The sequence below is a fragment of the Acytostelium subglobosum genome, assembly GCF_000787575.1.
Source record: "Acytostelium subglobosum LB1 DNA, scaffold: scaffold9, whole genome shotgun sequence".
NCBI lineage: Eukaryota > Evosea > Eumycetozoa > Acytosteliales > Acytosteliaceae > Acytostelium > Acytostelium subglobosum.
Window position 1 is genome coordinate 809,347 of NW_012236524.1, and position 25,516 is coordinate 834,862.

The following is a 25,516-nucleotide window of genomic DNA, read 5'->3' on the forward strand; positions in this document are numbered from 1 at the left end:
AGAAGCGAAGATAACAGAGTACCATTCGGTTCACAACTAGTGACAGGAAACATCACTGTAGTCGGCAGTGCCACCACCCAAGACTGGAACGCGACATTCTCATGTCCATGTAAGTCATTCAATCAAATATTGGAATTACTCCAAACGATCAAATATGACTAACTTGTGAATGATAGTCCCTCCTTCAACATTAGAGGTATTATCCAAGACTCCCTTGGTATCAAATAGTGTCAACCCATTCCAGTATAGTCTGTACACAGCTTTGAATGATGTGTCGTCATACTTTACTTTGAATACTCCTGTTTCAGGACCAAGTAATCGAGTTGGTTGTTCTGCCTTTGGATACATATGCCAGATGTTTGAGTATTATAACACCAACGCAACTTCAACCAATGGTTATACCACATATATGTTATCATTGTTTCCAGATCAAGTAGGTTATAACTACAGTCAAGATATCACTGTATTATTGGTATCATCAGTTCAAACATCAGCATCAATCGTCTACACATCACCTTATGCAGGACAGTTCAAGTCCAATGTCCGTGTCAACTCAGTTGTAGCCTATCCCTCAGAGTCATACAAACAGTTGGACTATACTAATATGAAGGTAGACTTCTTTGTCAACTCGACCGGACTCAGCTACATAGTCAACAACCTTACAGAATGTAACACTGTCGTCAAGAGAGTACTCGGATCACCAAGCACCTCAGTCCTATCCTACTACTTTCATATGATATACCGTCCGGTGGAGATTGAAGTCCAACAAGTCAACTCCAGTCTCAAGACCACTTCTTCATTTTCTTGGTCCAATGGTAAGTACACCCTCACTGGAATCATTCCAATCAATCGATCACTCACCATACACTCAATCAAACAGATAAGTTCCCTGATGTTACCACAGTTCCTTTGAATATCCAGTTCAAGGAGACGGTTTCAAGTTTTGTGACTACTGTTATTGATGCTTCGTTGAACACTTTCAAGTCTCATCAGATATCGGGAGTAAATGAGATTCAGAAGACATACGTCTCGTATCCATTCGGCTTCAAGTCCAACTCCAACCCATCATCACTCACCTTTGAAGCTGTATTCTCCATGAATGAGTACCGCCTTCCCAACACCTCAATCTCGATCTACAGACCTCAAGTTGACTATGCATCCTTGGAAACCGCTTATGGCAACACCACCAGCATCGGTATGTTACTTCGCCCTCCCTTCCCTCACTTGACTACTCTAGACTAACTCTTGCCCTCGCCCATACATATATATATCAGATGATCTACCTCCAAGTTTGATCAATCTAAACTTTGTAGCGATTGACCCATTCACATACTTGGTACAAGCAGAGGTGAATGATTCAATGAGTAGAGTAGCAACTTTGATGTTGTATTATGGCAGAGAAACAATTGATACGATATTATTGACATCTGCCGATGTTGTTGGTGGTGGTGGAGATAACAACAATCATGTATTCTGGGAGTCCATTGTAACTATCAACAGTAGGAGCACCAACTATATACCAAGACCACGTGAAGTCCATCTATTTGACTATACAGGCAATCAGATGGCTTCATTAAGCAACTTTGGCCGAGTATACTCCTTGATCTACAATGCCAACTTCAAGACCATTAACAGTCCAGGTTGTAAGTACCTCCCTCCATCAATCACTCACTCACTCAATCACTCAATCACTAACTCACTCAATCAATCAAACGAATAGTACCCATCACTATTGACATGATCACTACATTCAAGTTTGATAAGTATGTGATGGATGTATCGAGTGGATCAGTGAACAACAGGTTGTTATTCAATATGTCAAAGATTGTGTATAGTTGGAAACCAGAGTTGGTCTTTGGTGATGATTTACAGAATCCAATGTATCGTGCTCGTGGTAAATATGACTACAGTCTTCAGTTGTATGTCATACCATTCACAGTGCCAGCCAGGACGTTCACAACCTCCATGAACTACTTCATTGATTGTCGACCAGAGCACCTCGACATTGCCTTCTTCAATCTCAAATTCCCCAACACCTCCACAGTCCAGATCATCTCAACATGTATGTTATGCCCTCATTCAATCAATCATTCAATCAATCAATGACTAACACTTCACATGATCAAAGATGGTGATGAACTTCCACCGATGATCACCAAGATATTGGCTTTCCCAAACAAGACAGTTGATATATCAAAGGGTACTTCTACTTTGATTGGATGGGACCTGACAATTGAGGATGTACCAAATGGATTCAGCAAGGGAGTGTTCAACATCAGTAGTAATACCGATGGTCAATACCGAGTGATCACAATTGGTAATGAACAATTAGTTAATGGAGTCTATCAACTTAGATTCAACGTATCAATGTGGTTGAGAACACAAACATTCACCATCCAAGACATCCTACTCATTGACACTTCAAACAACACTGGTCGATACCACAAAGACTACTTTGTTGGCCCTGACAACCTCATGTCCTCCATCAACCCACTTGGAAAGGTGATGGGATCTCCAGAGCTAAACCTCACAATCATCAGCAGTATGTACCCAATCACTCAACCAATCAATCACCTATTAACCATCTCACATTCTATCTCTCAGACACTGGAGCAGTGACAGCACCTCAAGTAGTTAGTGTTCAGTTGTCTAGGACTAGTGTGGATGTTGGATCAAGTGATAGGTCAGTCGGTATAACGTTCACAGTTGATTGTGGAACCTATGCCTATGCATTCGATCATTCGCCAATGGTATACTTCACATCATCATTCGATCAGATTACTGGATGTACTGCTACATTATTTTCGGATGATCAAGTCAATGTGATCATATTCCAAGCCAATTGTACACTGCCATATTCATTTGGATGGCCATCACGTGTAGCCTATCTCTCCATTCATGGACTTATGAATATTGCCGGATACATGTCTGGATTCTCGAACCAAGCACTTCCCAATAACAACGTCACAAGATTGGACATCTCATTCTCACAAACAAGTAAGTACTAATCACTCAATGCACACATGGAACCATTCCACAAACTTATTCAATCAATCATATTTAGCACCCATCATTGAGAGATATTTGGTTTCACCTGGATCAGTGACTATCATTGGAAGGAACTTTGGTCTTGCACCTGGTTTGGTCAAAGGTGCACTGGACTTTGGTAAATCAGTTGGTATGCCATTGGGCATATTGCCATCAATCCAATCAGGTTCAATGTTGATCATTGAAAGTGGGTACATCATGGCCAAGCCATTCAATATCACAATCAAAAACCTTGGTATTTCATCAAACATGATCCAAGTCAACGACCTACTTCCAACTAATAGCAGTGGTGGCAATGGAGGTGGTAGCAGTGGCAGTGGCGATACCAATGGTAACTCTACACAGCCAACGGTTACGTGTCCAGGCTCCCCACCTTGCTCCAATAATGGCGTGTGTAGTCCTACTCAGGGATGTCAATGTGTGAGTGGATGGTATGGCGAGGACTGTCTTTCAAAGGTGACCGACTCTGTGCCAACATATCAAGATGATCAACCAGAGACAACTATTGTCGACAACAAGACATCTACCATCTCGACGATCGATGTTGTCAAATTGAAAGAGTTTGACAATGTTGGAAACATGGTCGATCAGATGTATTTGATTGATTGGAAGCAGGAACCAATGAGTGGCGCAACGAACAATCTGAGCAAATCATACTCAATCTCATCAAGGGGTGGTGGACTGGTCGTTGTCAATGTCCAGTGGTTTGATCAGGACACCGATATCCTCTTTGCTGGCGACACCATCCACATGAAGAAGTCAACGTTGAAGTACACAATCAACTTGTCCAACTACACATTCAAATCAACGTTGAACACACTTCAGGTCATAATGCGTGTGGCCATCAGTGGACCTGACAGCAACACTTGCACACAACAAAGTGTTGGCAACATTGACGGCGAGGACAACAGTCTATATTGGATGCGTCTGAGGGTCAATGACGTCAGCTTGTACGGACACTTCATCCAGCGTGCATTAGTTGATAATAGGACACATATTATATCAAATGTATTGTTGGATTCATCTGAGCAACAATCAAACAATCAGGAACAGGCAACAATGATAGGTATCAATGTACCTCATTTTGATCATCAAGTTACACTGGACCCCGATTTTCAATTATTGATCGATACTGATGGCAATGGCAGTGGTACATGTGGATCAAGATCAAAGTCATTATCAACCAATGCTTTGATAGGTATCATTGTTGGCGTGGCAATAATAACAACTGCCATAGTTGTAGCTATTGTGATGTGGAGACTTAAGAAACATAAAGATATCAGACACGAGAAACAGATGCAAATCAAACTTCAAAAGTTGACATCATAAGTATCGCCAGTCTGGCATAACACAATAAACTTCTTATTATTAAAGTAATCAATGATTCTCTACTTAAGGATTGAAGGACCATCTAATTCCATTATGACCTTGGACAATGCCCAGCCAGTGGACATATGAGTGAGCATGGCTGCCGTCTGAGACAAGTTCCATGTTTGATCCAAACTTTCTGGAGTGAGTGTGATTGAGTGATTGAATGAGTTAAGTACATACCATTACATGATTGAGAGCTAGTCGCTGGTGCTGCAGGATGATTGTGTTATTTGGCCTTTGGACTCTTGAGTTGCTTCAATGACCATCTATCTCTGGGGGATACGATGTCTAAGACTTGATGAAATGGTGATGCAAAGTATGAGTGGATTGAGTAGAATGTTGTTTGTTTTGATAGATGGCAGAAACGAAACATGTCGATTCGAACGAGCTTATAGAGGGCATATATCTCCTCAAAGTCCTGCCATCTCCTCTTTGAATGTGTTCTCTCGATATGATTCATGAATTGCTGCATATGATTAAACTCTTGAATTCTATGACTTGCTATTGATTGGATATAGCATTTGAGGAATATGTAGGGCATGTTGATGACATACTGTCCATTATTGTCATCTTCTAATCTTATTATGGATTTCCTTTCCTCTTTCTCAAAGGTAGTGTTGGCTCCTTCTGCAGGAACTTGTTGGTCCAGGTAGATATGAGTGTTCGTGAGACACAGTGCAATCAGTACATGTGCATGGAGTGGCGGTGTGAATAGATTGCTGTAGGAAGTTCCTTTGATCTTGCCAACGAATTGATTGACAGCAGCAGTGAAGGTGGTGGATTCATGATTGAGGCTTGGATAGAAGTCAAAGATGAACAATTGCAACAGTCTTGGCCACCCACCCAGTGAGTCGAGGAGAAGTTGAATGAGTGGTGGGACATGAGTTATACCGAGTAGGGTACTAACAATACTCTTAGTATCATCCTTGCTCAGAGGAGGAAGTGGAATGACCTTGGCCGCATGTGAGGCGTCTTTAGTGATGACCTCATTGAGTTGGAGTCGGGGCGTTCCAGCATGGATAACATTGAGGAATACATCACCGACATTGTGGATAAGGACATGTTGATCAAGACAAAGTCATTATCATTTGATTTGTATCATTGTTGTTTGAGTTGCGAGTCAGCAAAAGTTGTAACTAATATTACAGATATAAGAAACAGATGTATATCAAACATCGAAAGTTAACATCATAAGTATGCTATACTTAATAATATTATGCTACCCTTGCTAGTGCCTCTCCTCCATCAATCGTGATCCCTCCCCTCCACAACTCGCTTCCACAACCCTCGAGATTGATAGTTTCCTTTGACAAACCACGAAAAGGTAGATATTTGTTTCGAAAACGTTGAAGATTGGTGGGGCGAATCCCATCTTCAGAAAGAGGCCATGATGGGCGACAGAGGGCAGAGAACTAAGATATTATTATTGTTCCGATTTCCTATTGGAAGATTCAGCTGATCGGTCAGGATGGACAGTCCATCATCATTATTCTGTACAAAGTATTCTCTAACATTTGTTTCCTGACTATCTTCCCCTCCACAACACATTGAATAACTTCATCATTATTATACACATTCAAATATTATTTATATATATATAATTGAATATCTATGTCTAGATTGATAATAATAATATTATTTATTACCATATTTGGTAATTTGATCAGTAGGTCCAAAAAACGAAGTCCTTAGAAGTTGCCCCACTCACACACTCACACTTAAATCAGATCAAACACAATCATTTCGAGTATTGGATACTAGGGCCATTGGACAGTACACAAGTACAGGATGTAATGTTGAAGTGATCATTCAAGTTGATACAATAAGTCCAATTACAAAGATAAATGGATATTCATCACTTGTGACTAAAGATCATCTTGTATTCGATGTAAAAAATAACCTACAAACCATACGTGTCACCAGTCTACCGCCAATGACATTCGGTAACACTATCACTGGTAACATAACCGACAGTACTGATACAACCGTACCTTGGACCATATCATACTCATGTCCATGTAAGTTGACTCAATCACTCGCTCACTCGCTCACTAGCTCACCTTGTGATCACTCGATTGGTCATGCGATCCAACTTGGAATCATTCCAATCACTCAATCATTCACTTTGATCACTCCACTCATTCACTTTGATCACTCGTTTGATCATTCGATCCAATCTTGGAATCATTCCAATCACTCGATCAATCACTAACAATCACTACTCAATCAATCAATCAATCAATCAATCAAACATACTTAGCAACATCAACTAAGCTGGCTGTTGTGTCAAGTACACCGTTGGTGTCGAACAATGTCAATCCATTCCAGACAGTGTTGTTGGGAATGTTCAAGGTTGTTTATGATGTTACCTCGTTCGTAACATTGAATGTACCACAGACTGGCCCCTCAACAGTAGTGACATGCTATGCCAATGGCTACTCATGTGATCTGAGGAAGCATTTCACTCAATCAAACAACCCATCCATAACTACATATCGCGTGTATGTAGTACCGAGCACTTTCGTAAAGATAGACTTCACCAAGGTCATCACATTGATGTTCACCGCGGCCCCATTCGGATCGATTACCCTGGACTTTGCGTCGCCGTTCGCAAATGCCACCGAGAGCGCTTTGAACATGGTGGTCTATCCCGATCCCCTGACATACTCGCAAGTCGACTATATGTATCAAAAGGTGGACATCTTTGTAAACTCAACAGGTCAAGGACTATCATACTTTATATCCAACATCACAGCAACCAACACCATTATCAAACGTGTACTCGGCTCACCAAGTACATCAATCCTATCCTACAACTACCAAATGATGTCACATGGCAATGGACCCTCCGACATCATTGGGTTCACCCAAATCGACTCCACTCCCAACGCATTATCTACATATCAATGGACCAATGGTATGAATGACCTTGCCTTCGCCCTAACCCTCGCCCTAACCCTCGCCCTCACCCTCATTAGGAAATCATCAAATACCATCTGGAAGTAAGATTGGTCTGGTGCTGATGGATAGACAGAACTTGTTCGTGTCAATGTTGACGACGATGACAATGGAGACATTCTTGGGACACTCAATCAATGCATTGAATCAGCAGCATAGGAAGGCAATTGAATATCCATTTGGATTCATCTCCAACGTCGATCCCAAATCACCATCATTCGAAGCAGTATTTGCCATGAGTGAGTACCGACTACCCTACTCTCACATTGGCATCACCGGCTTTGAGTTTGACAATGGCATCAACAGTACTATTTTCCCCAACACCACCGAGATTGGTATGTATCCTCATCATTCATTCAATCAATCAATCGAATGATCACTCACTAATATTCAATCAAACCATCAGACTTATACGCACCAACATTGATCAATATCACTTTTGTACCTATCAATATGATGGAGTACTTGGTACAGGTGGAGGTGGAGGATGTGACGAGTGGATTTGGTTATTTGGTATTGGAGTATACTACACAGGATAAGTTAACATTGTCTCCTGCGGACATGGTTGGCGGTGATATCCATCATGCATACTTGGCCAAGATCATAACAATCCCATGGCAGAGTTCCAACAATGCACCAGCACCCAACACAATCTACATCTATGACAATGCTGGAAACGAATGCTCACTTCCATTCATTGGCTCAGGAGTGATCTACAATCCACAGCTCAAAAGCACGGCCGACAGTCCAGGATGTAAGTAATTACATCCAATCACACTGGAATCATTTCAAAGACTAACCCATCACTCTATCAAACTTAGTATCAATCACTTTGGCGGATATTACATCATTCACATTTGAAAAGACTGTTATGGATGTATCGAGTGCGTCGATGAATAATACATTGACATTCACAACATCAAAGTTGATCAATAATTGGATACCTATATTGGTGTTTGGTGATGATCTCTCCAATCCTTATTATAGAGCACGTGGTCATTATGACTATGCTACCAGTAGCTACATCATACCATTCACAGTTCCAGCCAGGACATTCACCACCACCATGAAGTACTACCTCGAGTCACGTCCAGAGTTCATCGACGTTGCACTCTTCAACTCCAAGTTCCCCTCCACCTCATCAGTCCAGATCATCTCAACTTGTAAGTTCATCCATGTACTTTGATTGATCATAATACTAATCAATCACTTTTGAATGAATATAGATGGCGATGAACTTCCACCAATGATCACAAAGGTTGTGGCAGTGCCTTCGAAGGATGTTGTGATTGATTCAGTGGCGGATACGACGGATGTGGGATGGGACTTGACTATTGAGGACCAACCAAATGGTTTCAGTTATGGTAGTGTCAACATTAGTAATTCATTGGATGGTCAATTGATATCGATCAACTTTACAAACAATGACGTCGAAGCAGCCACTGGTATATACAGACTACGTATCAAAGTATCCAAATTCCAACGTGTACATAGTATCACAATTGAAGACATAATGTTGGTTGACACTATGAACAACGTTGGACGATACGCTCGTGACCCAAATGGACTTGATCTCATGACCGCCATCAGTCCCCTTGCCAAAGTCCTCGGATCACCCGAGCTCAACATCACCCTCACCAACTCAGGTATGTCCCAACCCTCACTCAATCACTCCTGGAATAATCCCTAACATACCCCTCACATACCATCACTCAATCAATCAATCATAGAGCAAGAGTTGTCACCACCACAGTTGTTGTCAATGTTCGTGTCAAGACGTGATGTGGATGTTGGTAGCAATGATAGATGGGTACAGGTGAACTTGTCAGTGTCTGATACCATATCTGGATATGACTTGGGTCATTTGCCAACAGTATACTTCACATCAACATATGATGAAGTAGTTGGTTATCAAGCAGAGTTTGTCAGTGCCAATGCAAATGGATCAATAGTCAACTTTACAGTCAACTGTCTACTCCCCTACGGATTCGGATCACAAGCAAAGATAGCATACCTCTCCATCTATGGGTTGATGAACAAAGCACGCGACCTTGGTGGATACTCAAACAAGGCACTAAGCAATCATCCCAATGCCTACATCAACTTCCTCAACATTCAATTCACTCAAACAAGTAAGTACTCACTTATATTCAATCAATCACTCGATGGAACCATCTCACTCAATCAATCAAACATTTTTAGCACCTATTATTGAGAAATACTTGGTAACACCTGGATCATTGACCATTATTGGAAGGAACTTTGGAATGAATCCTGGACAGGTCAATGGTGTATTGGGCTTTGCTGATGTTGGAAACGTAACAAAGTCACCATCATTCCATTCTGGTATAATGTTGATCATCAACACTCCATCAATCAAGTTGGATTCATCATTCAGTGCAACAATCAACAACAACAATATATATTCCAACACAATATATATCAATGCAGACCCAACAAACAATGGCAACGGCAACGGCAATGGCAACAAGACACAGCCGACTATCACATGTCCTGGCACCCCAGTATGTTTCAATCGAGGATCATGTTCCCCAACTGTTGGATGCATCTGTGACCCAGGATGGTACGGTAATGACTGCACTTCAAGTAAGTACAACTCTTTTATTCAATCAATCAATCAATCAACTCACGCAATCAAACGTATAGCTGTAACTGGATCCGACCCAACATACGATGGCGAGAAGCCAATGACATCGATTGTTGATGGCAATACAACAGTTGTGTCAACGATCAATGTGGTCAAGTTAAAGGAGTTTGATAATGCTGGGAATATGGTTGATCAGATGGATTTGATTGATTGGACATTGATCAATGAGACTGTAAATGGCAAGATATACTCTGTCGACACAAGAGGTGATGCCAAGATGAAGGTGGAGATCAAATGGTTCGACCAGGACACCGACATTCTCTTTGCCGGAGACACACTACACATGAAGAAGTCCACACTCAAGTACACGATCAGCATGTCCAACTACCCATTCAAATCAAAGTTGAACATACTACAAGTCATAATGAGAGCATCGATCAATAGTTCAAACAGCAACTCATGTTCAACCAAGCGTGTTGGCAACATTGATGGCAATGGCAATGATGATGGTTTATACTGGATGCGACTCAAGATCAATGGTGTCAGTCTCTACGCACATTTCATCCAGCGTGCATTAGTTGATGGAAGACCACATGTTATATCAAATGCGTTGTTGGACAAATCTGAACAAGAGGCATCGATCAACAACATCAACAACAATCAGGCACAGGCAACAATTGTAGCAATCAATGTTCCACATTTTGATAGAGATGTCATACTTGATCCAGATTTCCAATTATTATTGGATGTTGATAAAGTTAGTGGAGATGACAATGATGCAATATGTTCATCCAAGACAAAGTCATTGTCCACTATTGCAATGATTGGAATTATAGTTGGAGTGGTGGTAATTGTTCTAGCAATTGTTGCCACAATCATATTACTTCGCAGGAAGAATTTAAGGATGATCAGGGACCAAAAGAGGATTCAACAAAGACTCCAAAAACTTCAACAACACCAATAATAATAAAAATAATATTAAACTTTAAAGTAGAGTACTCTACTTCATGGATATTTATTAATACTACTCCTCAAAATACGACATTTCTATCATAGGAAGGGGAGGTCGATTAGGATGAAACACAACACGTCTTGATTGTGGATCGATAAAAGTATCTTCTTTATCGGGGATGTTTGAGAGATGGATAAAATTTGAATCAGGGATCCACTTAACTTGAGGATCTAGATCCAGATAAATGTTTGAGGACACACTATCCATAAACTTGGTACCTTCGGGAATCACATTGTGTCCATATTGTACTTCTTCACCCTCAATAACATTCCAATTACCGAGGACAATTGTCTCCTCTTGTTTAGATAAAGTTCCTTTAACATTTAATAATATAATTATTATTAAAGATATATAAAAAATATTATATTTATTAATAAATGACATTTAGTTTTTATAAATATATATATTAATTAGTAACAAATTGATATAACAATGTTAACAATAAATATTTATCTATTTATATATTTTTATCACGATTCAATCGATCAACTTTTTGTAGGATTAAGATAAAATCTATACCATTAATATAATAAATATAATTTGTTGTAAGTGGTCCGCTCAACCCCCTATTATCACATTACAAAGTTGATTGTTGGAACTTCAATTTCATCCAACATGCATAACCCGTAAGGGTAAGTTGATGGAACACCAATCAAATGTTTATTAAAAATCTGAGAGACACCTAAGAACAACAATCAGGAACAGGAAATAATGGAAATCTTATATCCTAGTCCTGTAAAGGCACCATTTTTGAATTAATACTTCATTTTGCAAACAACAAATAATGAATGAATACAGTAATAATAAGTAATAATACATAAATTATGGAGAACCATTGGTGTAAGAATCATAACTTGGCACATAGGTTTATATGTTTAGATTGTAATACATTGATATGCGAGTTGTGTATATGTTCAACTCACAAGAAGCATGATGTTGAGAATGCACAACATCTTAGATCATTGATTGATCAACGTCAATATAATGATTCATCAATGTCAAGGTTGAAGTTATTATGGAGTACACTTAAACAGTTATCAACAACATATCAATCATTGACAGATACCAACAAAGAAGTGACCGATCACTTCAAACAACTACATGATATGTTAGTTATTGAGGAGCATAAGATAACATCACCAATCAATGACAAGTTACAACAAACATCAACAATAATACATAATATAATCAATGAGATCAAGAACATCAATAATATATTCAGACCTATAATAACAACAACAACAACATCGACAACAAAGTGCTCAACAACAAGTGATGATGATGTCTTGGACTTTGACTTTGAACTTGATATTGCGATGAGTGATATCGTTCGTTCAATCACATCTTGTGACTCTATCGATCAGTTCATCGATCAAGCAATACCAACACAGTCATCCACCTCATCCTCCTCAACAACACCATCGTCATGCGATAGCACTCAGACCTCGGTAACAGACAATGACATTGAACTGCTGATAACTATTCAAGGTATTGTGGAGGCGATGAACACGACACAACATCAATTGGTCAGACCATGTACAGTGGAGGTTGACACAGACATGTTGGACTCAATCAAAGATCACCTTCAATCATGCTTCAGACTGTTGGACGACAATGATGATGCTGAGAAGTACACACATGGTCTTGATCATCATGTGATGTGCATCGGTCAGGATTCATACTCATTGTTCAATCCAATCAGCAATGAATGGACTCATGTCAGAGATGAAGGGAATAAGAACATTGAATACCTATTCATGTCAACTGTATATGCACGTGGAAGAGTGTATCTATTTGGTGGAGGCATCAACGACGAAGCCGAACAAGCACTATACTCAAGGTTCAATCTAGACTCTCGACGGTGGGATCTTCAACAATCAATCGATAATGTGTCAGGTGGATATACCATCGCCTCTTGCTATGATGGCAATCAGCTAATCTACTTGGTGGGTGGCATATCCGGTTCAACATACTTGACACGAGTGGACAGCTTCAACATTGACACCCAACAGTTCACTCACGTTGGGGATCTCAATCAAGAACTGACTGCGACCTACCTAGTGCACCACGACAACATACTCTACTGCATCGGTGGCCGCTCCAAAGACAACCCCCTGTCTGGCAAGTGCATCTATACATTCAACCTGACCACCAAAGAACAGACTACCGTCGACTTGCCAACATATGTTACATCATATTGCCATGATGGACGTGGAATGCTGTATCTGTACTCCAAAGCCTTCAACAGAATGTCATTGTCCACAATGGAGCTTGTAACACTTGCAACTCCACCTCATTGTCCTTTAAGGATGAATAATATGGTATACAGTTCAACATCACCGTCAAGGGAGGAGACAATACTCCTGCTTCAAGGCCACGACTTCAACTTCCGTTACTCAATCAAACATAACGAGTGGACCAAGATCAACGACAATGATCCAATATCAAAGAGGGATGAACATGGAATGTGTGTATTATACGACAAGCCTATTAAACAAGGTGATTAATCACAGGTGATTGGTGAACTTGGGTGTCTCATGATGCTTGTCCTCTGCTCCGTTGGCATATGAGTGAATGGGGATGGCGGCGAACTGCTCTTGGGTCAGTCCTTGTAGACAGTTGATGCTAACATAGATGAACTTTCCATAGCCTGGTATGTCTGTCTTGAGATAGGTCTGAGTGCCACATGTCTTGCAGAAGTAGTGATCCACTCTCTTTGAGGCATAGTTGTACACTGAAACAGTGTCCTCTGATGAAAGCAGTTTGAATGAGTCGAGGTTGGTCACTGGGTGTGCCCAAAGACGAGTGATGAAGCAGCTCGAGCAGTTACAACGACCACTCTTTCCCAAGTCCTGATCAAGGTCTGCTTGGAACTTGACGTTGCCACAATGACATGCAAGATTGAATGTCTTTTGAGGTGTTGGTGTTGCAGTCGTTGGTGTTTGAGTTGCTGATGATGACGCTTCAGTTGACATGTTTGAATGATTGATCGAGTGTGCTCGTTTGATTGATAGATTGAAAGGGTCACGAGTGATTGATTATATAATTCTTGGAAGTTGGTGATCCACGAATGGTCACGTGACTAAAAACAAGGTGTCTGTCCACATGGAACCTCTTCGTGGATACCTGGGAGGAGCATGACATTTGGAATAAGCCCAACTTTATTTGGTATAAGGGCGGCCAATCCTTGTCCTTCCCTCTCGTTCAAGTTGTCAAGACAGAGAGTACTTTACATGATGCGATCACATTCGTAGCATCATGTTACAAATGTTTGGTGAACTTGGGCGTGTTCATAAAGTCGTCATTGGCACCATCACCATACTTGAAGGGTAGTGATGCGAACTGCTCTTGAGTGAGGCCGAGAAGACATGGTACACTGACGTACATGTATGGACCATAGCCTGGATAGTCACCTTTGATATGAGTCGGAGTGCCACAGGTCTTGCAGAAGAAGTGTTGACACTGCTTGGTGCCGTAGAGGTATTGAGATACGTTCTCCTCTGGTGTGAGCAACTTGAATGAGCTCATATTGTCAATTGGATGCACCCACAACCTAGTGATGAAGCAACTTGAACAATTGCATCTGCCGCTCTTTGACAAACTCTCTTCCAACTCTGCTTGGAACTTTACATTGCCACAGTGACATGATAGATCAAACAACTTTTGTATTGGTGTTGTCACTGTTTCTGATGATGTTGATGGTGGTGTTGCTGTATCTGTTGACATTGTGAATGATTGATTGAATGATTGATTGATGATTGAAAGTCAAATTCATGAATGATTTGGTACATCAACAAGGAAGTGAATGTAACCTTGTAAAGTTGAGTACTTCCAGGAAACCAGGTTATAGTACTACTACCTACTAGTTTCGAGAAATGGAAGATTACATCATGTTGACAACATTGTTTATTACTGCATTATTATTTCTTGAATCCTAGACTTGGTCACGAACCCATATGGATTAGCCCATTTATCATAAGGATAACTCTTGGAAGATGGACAACAAAAGAATAATTGATCGTTGATTCTTATCAATTTGAACATACCAGTGACCTCCAGAACCATAACCGAACTCGGCAGTTCTTGAAGTATGTGAACAGAATGTCTTGTCAATACTGTCTTGAGTTTGATAAGTGAGGGTGGTAGTACATTGATATCCAGTTGTTGTTTATAATCGACCAATTCCAACTTTGTGACTGATGGTGGTATGTCACCTGGCTTGATATTCCTTGCATTGGATAACTTTAGACTGGTGATAGATGACGGTAGGCAACCTGGCATTTCATTGGCAAAGTCAGAGCCACTGACCCTCAACTTCTCAACACCAAATGGAACTGTAAGGTGACTTAAAGGAGCGGTGTGCATCTGGTAGACGCTCCAGAAAATGACACAGCTCTTGAGTGATGATGACATTTGGCTAATATCGAGTGAAGTGATATCATCACCTTCATTCAAAGTAAGTCGAGTGAGTTGGGGAAATCTTGATGCGGTGACATCGTTCACCCTACATGTCTCATTAACATTGTCTACAAACAACTCTTTTAAGTTGGGATATTGATGACTGACAGGGATATAGGATTGGACAATGAGATATTCCAATGAAGGACAGTCCAAAGATAGGTTGATGAATGATCGTGGCAAACTGATTTTTTGGAGTCCATTAGGTAGATTGACCAGATCATGATGATAAATATCATTCTGTGCTTCGATATCCAATCTAGTGAGGGATGATGGTAGTACACCATTTACTGATTGATTGAAGAACTTGCCAAATGTAATTGTAGTGAGAGTAGTTGGGAATGTGTTTGGATAAATGATTTGATTGAACTCATTGTTGAATGATAACTCTCTAAGTCTGTTTGGCAATGATCCAGGTGTGATTGATCCATTCCAAAGTGATACAGATATAAGATTCAATAAAGTAAGACTGTCTGGAAGTGGCAATAATTTTTTAGGATCCAATTCACCTCTGTCCAAAAATGTAAGTTGTAGTCCTCTTAGAGTATTTGGTAGAGATATTCGTTGAATATTGTTGAAATCAGTGCTTCGACCAACATATACCAGTAGTGAGAGAGGTAGATGTTGCATTGAGAATATATGATAATCCAGAATCAAATTGACCTCCACCGACCTCTTTACCAAATCATCCAACAATAACTTAGTCTCATTCCAATTGGGATGCAAATTTGACAATGGATGTGTAGTTTGTTTATGTAATGGCTTCACTTTTTGAAAGAAACATACCTCTCTAAGGCATGGTAAATTCAATTGTTCTTTCAGTTTGTCTAAATTAGTGAGGAGTTGATTGAGAGTTAGACAGGAAGTATTCCACGATAAAAATTGTAATATATGTACCTAATAGTAATGGATGATTAAGTGAATAATACTCTTCCAATTTGATTATTAAGAATGATTTTGATCGACTATCAATCGACATTGACCATTTAATAATGTCTGTATATGATTTTAGATTATCACATTTACTCAAGATATTCAATCCAACAAAGTTAAGATATTTGGATCTATTTTCAAACAATCTTTTCGATACCATAGATAAGAATATCCTATCAACTACATCTTCCAAAAATCCAACAACATTGGAAATAATAAATTATGGTAATGTATCCATAATAAATAACTATTTAATAGATAAATAATAAACTATAATTAGTTCAATTTTGAGACCACACTGATATAGATATTTATTCATTGTATCGCACATGAGATGGATCGCAGAAAAGTACTTCCATCATGTGTGAATGAATGTGTGTGTGTGTGTGTGTGTGTGATCACTTCATTAATTATTGAATAGTTGTGAATTTTGTCCAATTAATTAATTAAAGGTGATAGATAATATACGAATTTGAATGAATGAATGAATAAATGTTTATTTAGGATAGAGTGCCATATATCTAATTTCTGATTGGAGTCTATAGTTGGAAATGAACCCATAAAGATTGGGCTTATTACCTTTCTGTGATATTGGACTCCTAAAGAAAATGTACATGTTGATCCTAAACAATTTCAAGTGTGCGAATGATCAATGATCATGGAAAGGAAGATTTTTACAATTTATTGAAGTCCAGAAATAATTTGAATTAATTGATTAATTAAATAATATAAATTGGATATTAAAGGTGATTGGTATACTTTGGTACATCCATAAAGTTACTGTTGATTCCATCGGCGTAGCGGAACTTGATGTTGGAGAACTCCTCTTGGGTCAGCTCCTCGAGACAGTTGATACTGGCGAGGATGTAGCGGCCATATCCTGGACAGTCGCCCATCATGTGTGTCTGGGTGCCACAGGTCTTGCAGAAGTAGTGCTCACACATCTTTGTGTTGTAGACGTATTGGGAGACGTTCTCCTCTGGTGTCATCATCTTGAATGTGCTCAGGTCACTGACTGGATGCACCCACATTCTAGTCTTGAAACAACTTGAACAGTTACATCTATGTCCCTTTGTAAGCTCCTTCTCCATCTGAGCTTGGAACTTTACACCTCCACAATGACATGATACAGTGTACAGTCTTTGAGGTGGAGGAGTGACAACAGGGGTAGCGGATTCGGACATGAATTGACTGACTGTTACTTATTAATATATATATATTATGTAATGTTTTTTAGTTTGTTGGCGTATGATTGAAAGGAATGACTTCTGAAGTCAAGGATTAAATGTCCGAAGATGTCCTCGTTTGAGGAGAAATGAAGTTTACAAGAAATCATGAATATATGTATAACCCATCTTGCTAAAGAACCCCCATTATGTTCATCAACCGTGTTCCATCATGAGTAACCCCACCGACCAAAAAGAAAACGAAACGTTGGGGTTTATCCCAAATATAATGTTTTGGCGCCAATCAGCTCTTCAGATATTAATAGTGATCATCCGATCGAATGTAATCTGAACATAATCATATGACTTTGGTGCAAGTACAGTCTGAATTGACTCTTCAAACACTCATAACCCTTTATTTCCAGGAATTGGACATTGAAGATATCTCTTTATCATTCAATCACCGATTCAATTTCATAGTGAGTCTTTATTTAAACATTCAACTTACTCAAATCAATCATTCATCACAATACAACTTTAATCACTTTCATCACTCAATCAACAACTAATCAATCAAATAATGGAAACCAAGGAACCAACCCCTCAAAAGACCTTTGACTTTGCTTGTCACTGCGGTGCCGTCAAGTTCCAGTGTGAGCTGGACCATGATCTTCGTCAGAGTGGCCGTTGCAACTGTTCAAGCTGCTCAATCACCCGTCTATGGTGCCATCCCGTCACCAACATTAGCTCATTCAAGATGTTGACACCAGAGGAGAACCAATCCGTCTATCGCTACGGAACAAACTACACTGGACACTACTTCTGCAAGACCTGTGGTACCCAGACCTACATCAAGGGTGACCATCCAGGCTTTGGCACCTACTCCTACGTGAGCATCAACTGTCTTCAAGGATTCACTCAAGAGCAATTCTCTGCCATTCCCGTGCACTATGCCAATGGAGCCGAAGACAACCACAAGGATACTCCAAAGTTCACCAGTCACTTGTAAAATGATGATCGTCGTCATCAAGTGATGTAATGTCCAACATCTCACACACTCGCACACATTTGACAAGATAGACGTAAATGTCTTTCTGTCATCATCACAATCGATCAACACATAATAAATATACTTATATATATTATATCAAACAAATATTACATGTTACAATAATGTGACTCAATCAGTTGATTGAACTTGTCATCGTCAAACTGCAAAGCTCCAACAAAACATGTGTTTTTCACACACTTTCAATGAATCTTCGAAGCAGAAATTAATCAAAAAGTGGTCAATTTCAAACCTCTTTCAGTCTTTGTGACATGTCAACCTCAATCATAATCAATCTTACCTTCTCAAGGTATAATATAATAATATTGTTTATATATATTGATATAGATATATATAGAGATAAATAGATAATGGATTACTTGACACACTTGACTCATAATGACAGGGGCATAAAGTTCTCTGATATATTCAACACGACGAAATTTCAATGGACTCAATTGACACGTGATCATTATTCAGTGTTGGCAAGAAAGTTGAGGAAATTAAGTAATAGAAAGGATTATGATAGTATTAAACATATCCTATCACGTTTGGATACACTTGGAAATGGTCTACTGCACACCATCATCCTCTCATCACAAATGTACGCCTCTGTCCACGAGGCCCTGCAGCCCATCTTCCAAATGTTTCCAGATTTGCTCAATATCAAGAATGAAGAAGAGGAGGTATGTTGTTCAAAGTTGGTCCGTCGGGTGACAGTGCAGTGAGTGATCGGGTCATGGAACTATCCCACTCACTCATTCAATCAATCAATCAATCAATCAAAAATAGACACCATTACATGTAGCAACACTAAATGGAAATAGACAGATGTTGGATGTATTGATTGGTCTTGGTGCGGATGGATCGATGGTCGACAGGAGGAATCTGACTGCACTTGATATTGCGACGTGGCTAAAGTCAAATGAGATGACAAAGTCGTTGGGAACACTAAAGACATCAAAGTTGACGGTGGTCGGCCCAGATGATCCCAACAGAGAATCACATGTGCCCATCTACCAATGGGGCCAGATGCTCACCTCATCACTTACGCTCAACTACGTGTCGGCACCGACCAGTCTGTTGTTCAATCACGTCGAACACTCACCTACCACCGTCAAGTTTGGCAACAACTTTGCCATCATGCTTACGGACACAGGTCACCTTTACAGCTGGGGACTCAGCAGCTACGGCAAGCTTGGCCATCGCTCCAAGAAGGACCTGTCCATCCCCACACCCATCAGCGCGCTAAAGAACAAACAGATCGTGGCCATTGCCTGTGGAAAGGACCACACGCTGGCACTTGACGAGATTGGAATCGTGCACGCCTGGGGTAACGGCTCGGGCGGACGACTTGGAGTTGGAAACACCGAGGCAGGCTTCATCGACACACCAACAATCATCCCATTCTTTGGCGACAAGAGTGTCACTGCCATCAGCTGTGGACAGGACTTCTCGATGGCCTTGTGCTCGGGCGGACAGCTCTACTCATGGGGAAAGGGCACGATGGGCAACTTGGGATACATGGGCGAGAATGGATTCGACTTCCAGGTGACGCCCAAGCTCGTTGAGAACCTGCCGCCCATCTCTCAGGTGTCATGTGGAAACTGGCATACGATCGTCCTGTCAGAGGAGGGCGAAGTCTACACGTTTGGATCAAACAAAGATGGCAGACTGGGCGTGCCCATCAAGACTTGTGCCAGCTCGTCGACACCCCAACTGGTCAAGTTTGACAAGAAGATCAAGAAGATTGGCGCTGGCTCCAACTTCAACGCCGTGCTCACAGACACGTCAAACTTCATCTATACATGGGGCTGCAATGCCAACAGCCAGCTGGGTGTGCTACTGGAGGGCCACGACAAGTTCACAGCGACTCCACAGTTGGTGCAGGCACTACTGCCCTACCCGGTCAGTTCGATCGAGGTTGGCTACGAGCACGTCATGGTGCTCACAGACAATGGCGAGGTCATCACCTTTGGTAACAACTCCAACTCACAGTGTGGAGAGGGCGAGGCCATCAAGGAGCTGTGTAACTTCACCAAGATCAGGACACCGGCCAACTCCACCGTGTTCAAGATCGCAGCTGGAGGCAACTCCTCACTCATCTCATTGACCAGCGGTCACAGTCTGTTTGGAACAGAGTTGGCATCTTTGTTGGGCGACACCAGCTTTGCAGACCTGCGTCTAACCACCAGCGGCAGTCAATCATCCACCGAATATGTTGAGTGCCATCGTGTGATTGTGGCCAGTCGTGTACCCAAGCTTCATCAGCTGCTGATGGACGAGCACAAAAGTCCCAACGCCAAGAACAAGATCAACGTAACAATGACGTACAGCGTGCAAGCCAGCACTGTGGACAACATCACCTACATCGACTTCCCAAACACATCGATCGAGTCGCTCAGACTACTCACCAAGTTCAACTACACGGACCATGCACACCTGTCCGTCTCCATTGTCGAGGAGCTGGGCATGATGGCCACGGGTCTGGGACTCGAGCGTCTGGCGTATCTCTGCAGCATTGGTCGCACCCGCTCCCTCGAGACCATGCCCTCGTCCAGTCTCATTGGCGACCTGAACAAGTTGAACGATCAATCATTCGCCAAGCACTACTACGACGTCAAGTTCAACATACATGAGCAGGGCGAAGAGGTGGCGACAGTAGTCCAATCATTCAAGGCAATGCTCTGTCTGCGCTCGCCATACTTTAGAATGATGTTGAAGGGACAGTTTGTGGAGACGAGCATGGAGTCAATCGATATGTACGAGATGTCAGTGGATGGCTTCAAGAGTCTGCTGCATTACTTCTACAGCAATGAGGTGCCGATCGATCCCAACAACTGTGTGGAGTTGGTCAAGCTGGCCGACTTCCATCAGCTGGGTCGCGCCAAGGAGTTGTGCGCCGCCGTGCTCAGGACCTACATTGACAACGACACCTTGTTGAACGTCTACAAGTTCTCTCTACAGTACAATCTAAGAGTGTTAACAGTACTATGTGAATCAAAGATAATCAAGTTACCCAGTGATGATATCAAAGTAGATACACTACCAAACTTTGATGAACTATCAGAAGAAGTCAGACAACAAGTTCTAAAGATGGTCGATGGATCATCATCAAGAAGTAGTAACAACAAGACAACAACTAGTACAACAACAAGCAGTACAACAACAACAACAACTTCAACAACTAGTACAAGTGATAATAATAATAATAATGTAGATAGTAGGTTTAGGATGGGAGGTCGTGGCGATGATGTACCAACAACTACAGGAGATAGGAAGGTACCTTCTGTGGAGTATGATATAGATGATCACAGTGGTGTACTTAGAGAAGAAGAGGAAGAGAGATTGAACAACAACAAGAAGAAAAAGAAGAAGAAGAGTTGGTGGAATCTATTCTAATAGATTGTTAAGATTAAGGTGAACACCTGTGTATAAATATCAAACAAATAGATATTACTCTATCTCTATCTCTCTCTCTCTCTCTTTCATTGATATTATTATGATGTAATCCACCCTAAGATGGACCCATTCTTGACCCAACCCCGACAATCAGATAATTATGAACCCATAAACAAACCCTGGTGACCCGATGAACCTTACAAGATATTTACACCTCCAAGGAAGTATTGAAGAGATACTTTACTTAATCTATCTTAGGACTAAGATGATGTTGTTGTTGGTGCCCAAACCATTATATTAAATATATTGGGGAGAGTGAGGATAGTTGACCCTGAAACATCTATTGATCCATCATTAATAAAAATATCTTATGATGATGGAGGGTATACCTTGTAGGTGTAGGTGTATACTATTTTATCTACAATCACTTTACACTATCGTAACATAGATTATTTGATTGATTGGAAGTGATAAGTGCGTTTATATCGCCAGTCACTCACACACCCCATCATGATCAAGACTCCGTCTCCATCAGTTTTTATTCAGTTGATCATTATTATCTATTTGACAACAAGTATGTATATATAAATAAATAAATAAATGTCCTAACAAAATAACTAACTAACCTTTATATGTTATAACATAAGACAATGGAGTATTATCACAAGTACAATTGATGAGGCATGTTGGATCATATGTTGAAGGTGGAACAGGTTGTAAACTGGCTGTGGCAATGTCTATTCCAACAATTAGTTCAACACCACTTCTTATAACATCAGCTGGAAAGATTTTAATATCTGACTTCAACATCTATGATGGTTCAACAGGCTCTTCAACATTCTACATCGATACCCTTACAATTGGCTCCAACTTCATCACTGGCGAGGCCACAGACGGCTTCAACAACATTCATAAATGGAACATAACTTATAATTGCAACAGTATGTATCATCATTCATTGATTGATTGGGTGAATGAGTGACCGATCAATACTGACCACACTGGAATCATTCCATCCACACACAAACTAGATATTTCAACACCATTGAATGTTACATTGAATAGTGGAATGACATTCAATATGGTTAATCCATTCATGTATACTACATATCCTAATCCTCCCGAACCAATAAGGATGTCAAATGACTTTTATGTCCTTTATGTCAAGATTGAAGAGTCTGGATTAGATCCACTTAATGGTTATACTGTCTCAACATTGGGTTATGATGCTTTGATCAAGTTGACGACACCTCATCCAACTCATCCAACTTATCAAATTGGATTGAATCCATCACCAACTACAACCCCTATCAACAATGACTACACTCAATCTATCAATCTATTGATCAAAGATAGATTGAATCGAACTGCCACCATCACAATACCATCATATGTCCTACTCAATCAATCAACATCATCGTTCATCCTTGAACCAGGTTTGTCGACACAGTTCCCCAACAATCCCCGCCCATACTCTCATTACAGTATCCGGATGTCATCGACCAAGCCAACACTGCTGACACTCTATCCCCACGATGGCACCTATTCGTTCAAGTTCATGAAAGGTGGCCCTCAGCACTACTTCACCGAGAGCTGGATGGTGGCCTACACTCAGACCGGCTCGCCACACACACTCTACGAGCTCAACAAGAGGTTGACCAACAAGACTAGTTGGACATACAGCTATACAAGTCGCCAGCCCAATGCCTCGGCAATGGCGTTCACCAAGGGTGTACTCCCCAACACTCCAACGGGCTCAGTGGTGCACAGCTTCAAAGGATCACTCAACTATCTGTCCAACTCGTGTGTGATGAACTCTGACAACCATGGTCTATCAATCCCATGGCCATACCCATTTGGTCTTGCCTATCGTCCACTTCTCCCAGGCCACGTATCCACCACAACCTTTGCCCTTAACCCATTACACAAGGACTACCTCTTTAACCTCAACTGCAACTGGGAGTCAATGGACAATTCATCATTCGCTCCGCCCACAGGTATGTATTATCTTGCCCTTGATTCAATGTTCATCTTGACTGACATACCTATTCAAGTGGACAAGATACCTCCCGACTTCACAAGCATGATCYTTTACACCAATCTCTCAGTTCTCATATCACTTGTCGATGCAGATTAGCGATGCTGGTAGTGGATTCGATACGATCACATTCGAGTACACTTATCTACATTCGTTGAATAGGAGGTATAGGTCATTCACTCTGACACCTTCTAATCTAGTACAAGGTGATATACATTATGGTGTCTATGAGACAATTATAACATTCAATGATGTAGCCGTTGGTCTGCCTGACGAAGCCAGAGCATATGATGGTGCAGGCAACAGTAGATCAATTCAAAAGTTATCCTTCAACGACTATTACATCAACAACAGAATGCAAGATATAACATTCAACTCTCCAATAAGTAAGTGTTCCAGGGTTCATGAACCCTCGACCCTCAACCCTCGACCCTCAACCCTCGACCCTCAACCCTCGACCCTAACCCTCGACCCTAACCCTCAACCCTCACTCAACCAATCAATCAATCCAAACCAGTATCATGTACATTGGATGATATTACAATGTTATACTTTGATTCATACTTGATGGATGTTGATAATGGTAGTGTTGGTAATACATTATATTTCAATACAAGTAATAATGATATCAATTGGAAACCAGAGTTCTATTATGGCAATGATGAAGAGAATCCAAATTACAAGTCTGTTGGATATTATGATTGGTATAGAGGAATGTATGTCATACCATTCAATGTACCACGTAGGACAATGACCAAAGAGTTACAATACTATATTGTTGCCCGGCCACAATACATTGATCACCAACAACTCAAACTAAAGTTTGGATCAGCCACCGCCTCAGTCAACATAGTCTCAACATGTAAGTACCCCTTGTCTGCCACCTCCCATCAATCTCTAACCATTGCACCGGATATTAGATGGCGATGAACTACCACCTCTTTGTCTTGGACTTGGCGCATACCCTTCTCCAATGGTCTCATTGAATGTCACAGATAATATTGTGATTGGTTGGATATTGACTATTGATGATGATCCAAATGGATTCTTGGATGGCTATCTCAATGTGATTAGTGATGTAGATGCTCAACCAAGACGACTCAATTTGACATTATATAATACAACAACAACACCATCTGTAAAGAGATATATTGGATCATTCAATTTAACTGGCAAGGCCAGAAGTCAGACATTCACCATCCTTGACATCGTACTCAGAGACAACAGTTACAACATTGCCAAGTACTCATCAGAGACCTCAATATCAGCCACAATCAATCCAATTGGTTCCCTCATGGTAAGTGGAGGTGCTCAACTCTCGATCACCACAACCGCAACCTTAAGTAAGTGCCCTCGAATGGCTCCATCCCAACCCATCCACAGTTATCTAACATTGCCAAATAGACTCAGATACCAATCCACCTACGATTGGATCATTGACAGTGTCCCCGTCGACCATTGATGTTAGCTCAAG

General features: G+C 40.8%; 9 protein-coding genes across 9 annotated transcripts; 6 read left to right on the top strand and 3 right to left on the bottom strand.

Annotated features, from left to right (window-relative positions):
• Positions 1 to 409: 409 nt before the first annotated feature.
• Positions 410 to 4,377, top strand: SAMD00019534_052370 (hypothetical protein; the record flags this gene model as incomplete). The annotated part of the gene is made up of 8 exons (XM_012899708.1): positions 410 to 815; positions 881 to 1,195; positions 1,275 to 1,643; positions 1,721 to 2,062; positions 2,129 to 2,542; positions 2,605 to 2,997; positions 3,065 to 3,641; positions 3,720 to 4,377. The coding sequence occupies 8 exons, from the start codon at positions 410 to 412 to the stop codon at positions 4,375 to 4,377; spliced, it is 3,474 nt and encodes a 1,157-aa protein (XP_012755162.1).
• Positions 4,378 to 6,352: 1,975 nt separating this feature from the next.
• SAMD00019534_052380 (hypothetical protein) lies at positions 6,353 to 11,059 on the top strand (the record flags this gene model as incomplete). The annotated part of the gene is made up of 10 exons (XM_012899709.1): positions 6,353 to 6,437; positions 6,680 to 7,336; positions 7,398 to 7,712; positions 7,784 to 8,131; positions 8,199 to 8,540; positions 8,604 to 9,023; positions 9,108 to 9,509; positions 9,580 to 9,984; positions 10,045 to 10,832; positions 11,042 to 11,059. 10 exons carry the CDS (start codon positions 6,353 to 6,355, stop codon positions 11,057 to 11,059), a joined length of 3,780 nt encoding a protein of 1,259 aa, XP_012755163.1.
• A 1,044-nt stretch (positions 11,060 to 12,103) lies between these two features.
• SAMD00019534_052390 (hypothetical protein) lies at positions 12,104 to 13,504 on the top strand (the record flags this gene model as incomplete). Its single annotated transcript, XM_012899710.1, has 1 exon — positions 12,104 to 13,504. One exon carries the CDS (start codon positions 12,104 to 12,106, stop codon positions 13,502 to 13,504), a length of 1,401 nt encoding a protein of 466 aa, XP_012755164.1.
• On the bottom strand, positions 13,505 to 13,972 carry SAMD00019534_052400 (hypothetical protein; the record flags this gene model as incomplete). The annotated part of the gene is made up of 1 exon (XM_012899711.1): positions 13,505 to 13,972. The coding sequence occupies one exon, from the start codon at positions 13,970 to 13,972 to the stop codon at positions 13,505 to 13,507; it is 468 nt and encodes a 155-aa protein (XP_012755165.1).
• Positions 13,973 to 14,258: 286 nt separating this feature from the next.
• SAMD00019534_052410 (hypothetical protein) lies at positions 14,259 to 15,410 on the bottom strand (the record flags this gene model as incomplete). The annotated part of the gene is made up of 2 exons (XM_012899712.1): positions 14,259 to 14,713; positions 15,044 to 15,410. 2 exons carry the CDS (start codon positions 15,408 to 15,410, stop codon positions 14,259 to 14,261), a joined length of 822 nt encoding a protein of 273 aa, XP_012755166.1.
• A 1,718-nt stretch (positions 15,411 to 17,128) lies between these two features.
• SAMD00019534_052420 (hypothetical protein) lies at positions 17,129 to 17,572 on the bottom strand (the record flags this gene model as incomplete). Its single annotated transcript, XM_012899713.1, has 1 exon — positions 17,129 to 17,572. The coding sequence occupies one exon, from the start codon at positions 17,570 to 17,572 to the stop codon at positions 17,129 to 17,131; it is 444 nt and encodes a 147-aa protein (XP_012755167.1).
• A 556-nt stretch (positions 17,573 to 18,128) lies between these two features.
• SAMD00019534_052430 (hypothetical protein) lies at positions 18,129 to 18,563 on the top strand (the record flags this gene model as incomplete). Its single annotated transcript, XM_012899714.1, has 1 exon — positions 18,129 to 18,563. A coding segment is annotated over one exon (435 nt), but the record flags the coding sequence as incomplete, so codon positions are not given.
• Positions 18,564 to 19,204: 641 nt separating this feature from the next.
• SAMD00019534_052440 (hypothetical protein) lies at positions 19,205 to 22,004 on the top strand (the record flags this gene model as incomplete). Its single annotated transcript, XM_012899715.1, has 2 exons — positions 19,205 to 19,288; positions 19,395 to 22,004. 2 exons carry the CDS (start codon positions 19,205 to 19,207, stop codon positions 22,002 to 22,004), a joined length of 2,694 nt encoding a protein of 897 aa, XP_012755169.1.
• A 733-nt stretch (positions 22,005 to 22,737) lies between these two features.
• On the top strand, positions 22,738 to 25,446 carry SAMD00019534_052450 (hypothetical protein; the record flags this gene model as incomplete). Its single annotated transcript, XM_012899716.1, has 6 exons — positions 22,738 to 22,945; positions 23,036 to 24,001; positions 24,243 to 24,428; positions 24,560 to 24,904; positions 24,963 to 25,339; positions 25,426 to 25,446. 6 exons carry the CDS (start codon positions 22,738 to 22,740, stop codon positions 25,444 to 25,446), a joined length of 2,103 nt encoding a protein of 700 aa, XP_012755170.1.
• Between the last annotated feature and the right edge of the window lie 70 nt (positions 25,447 to 25,516).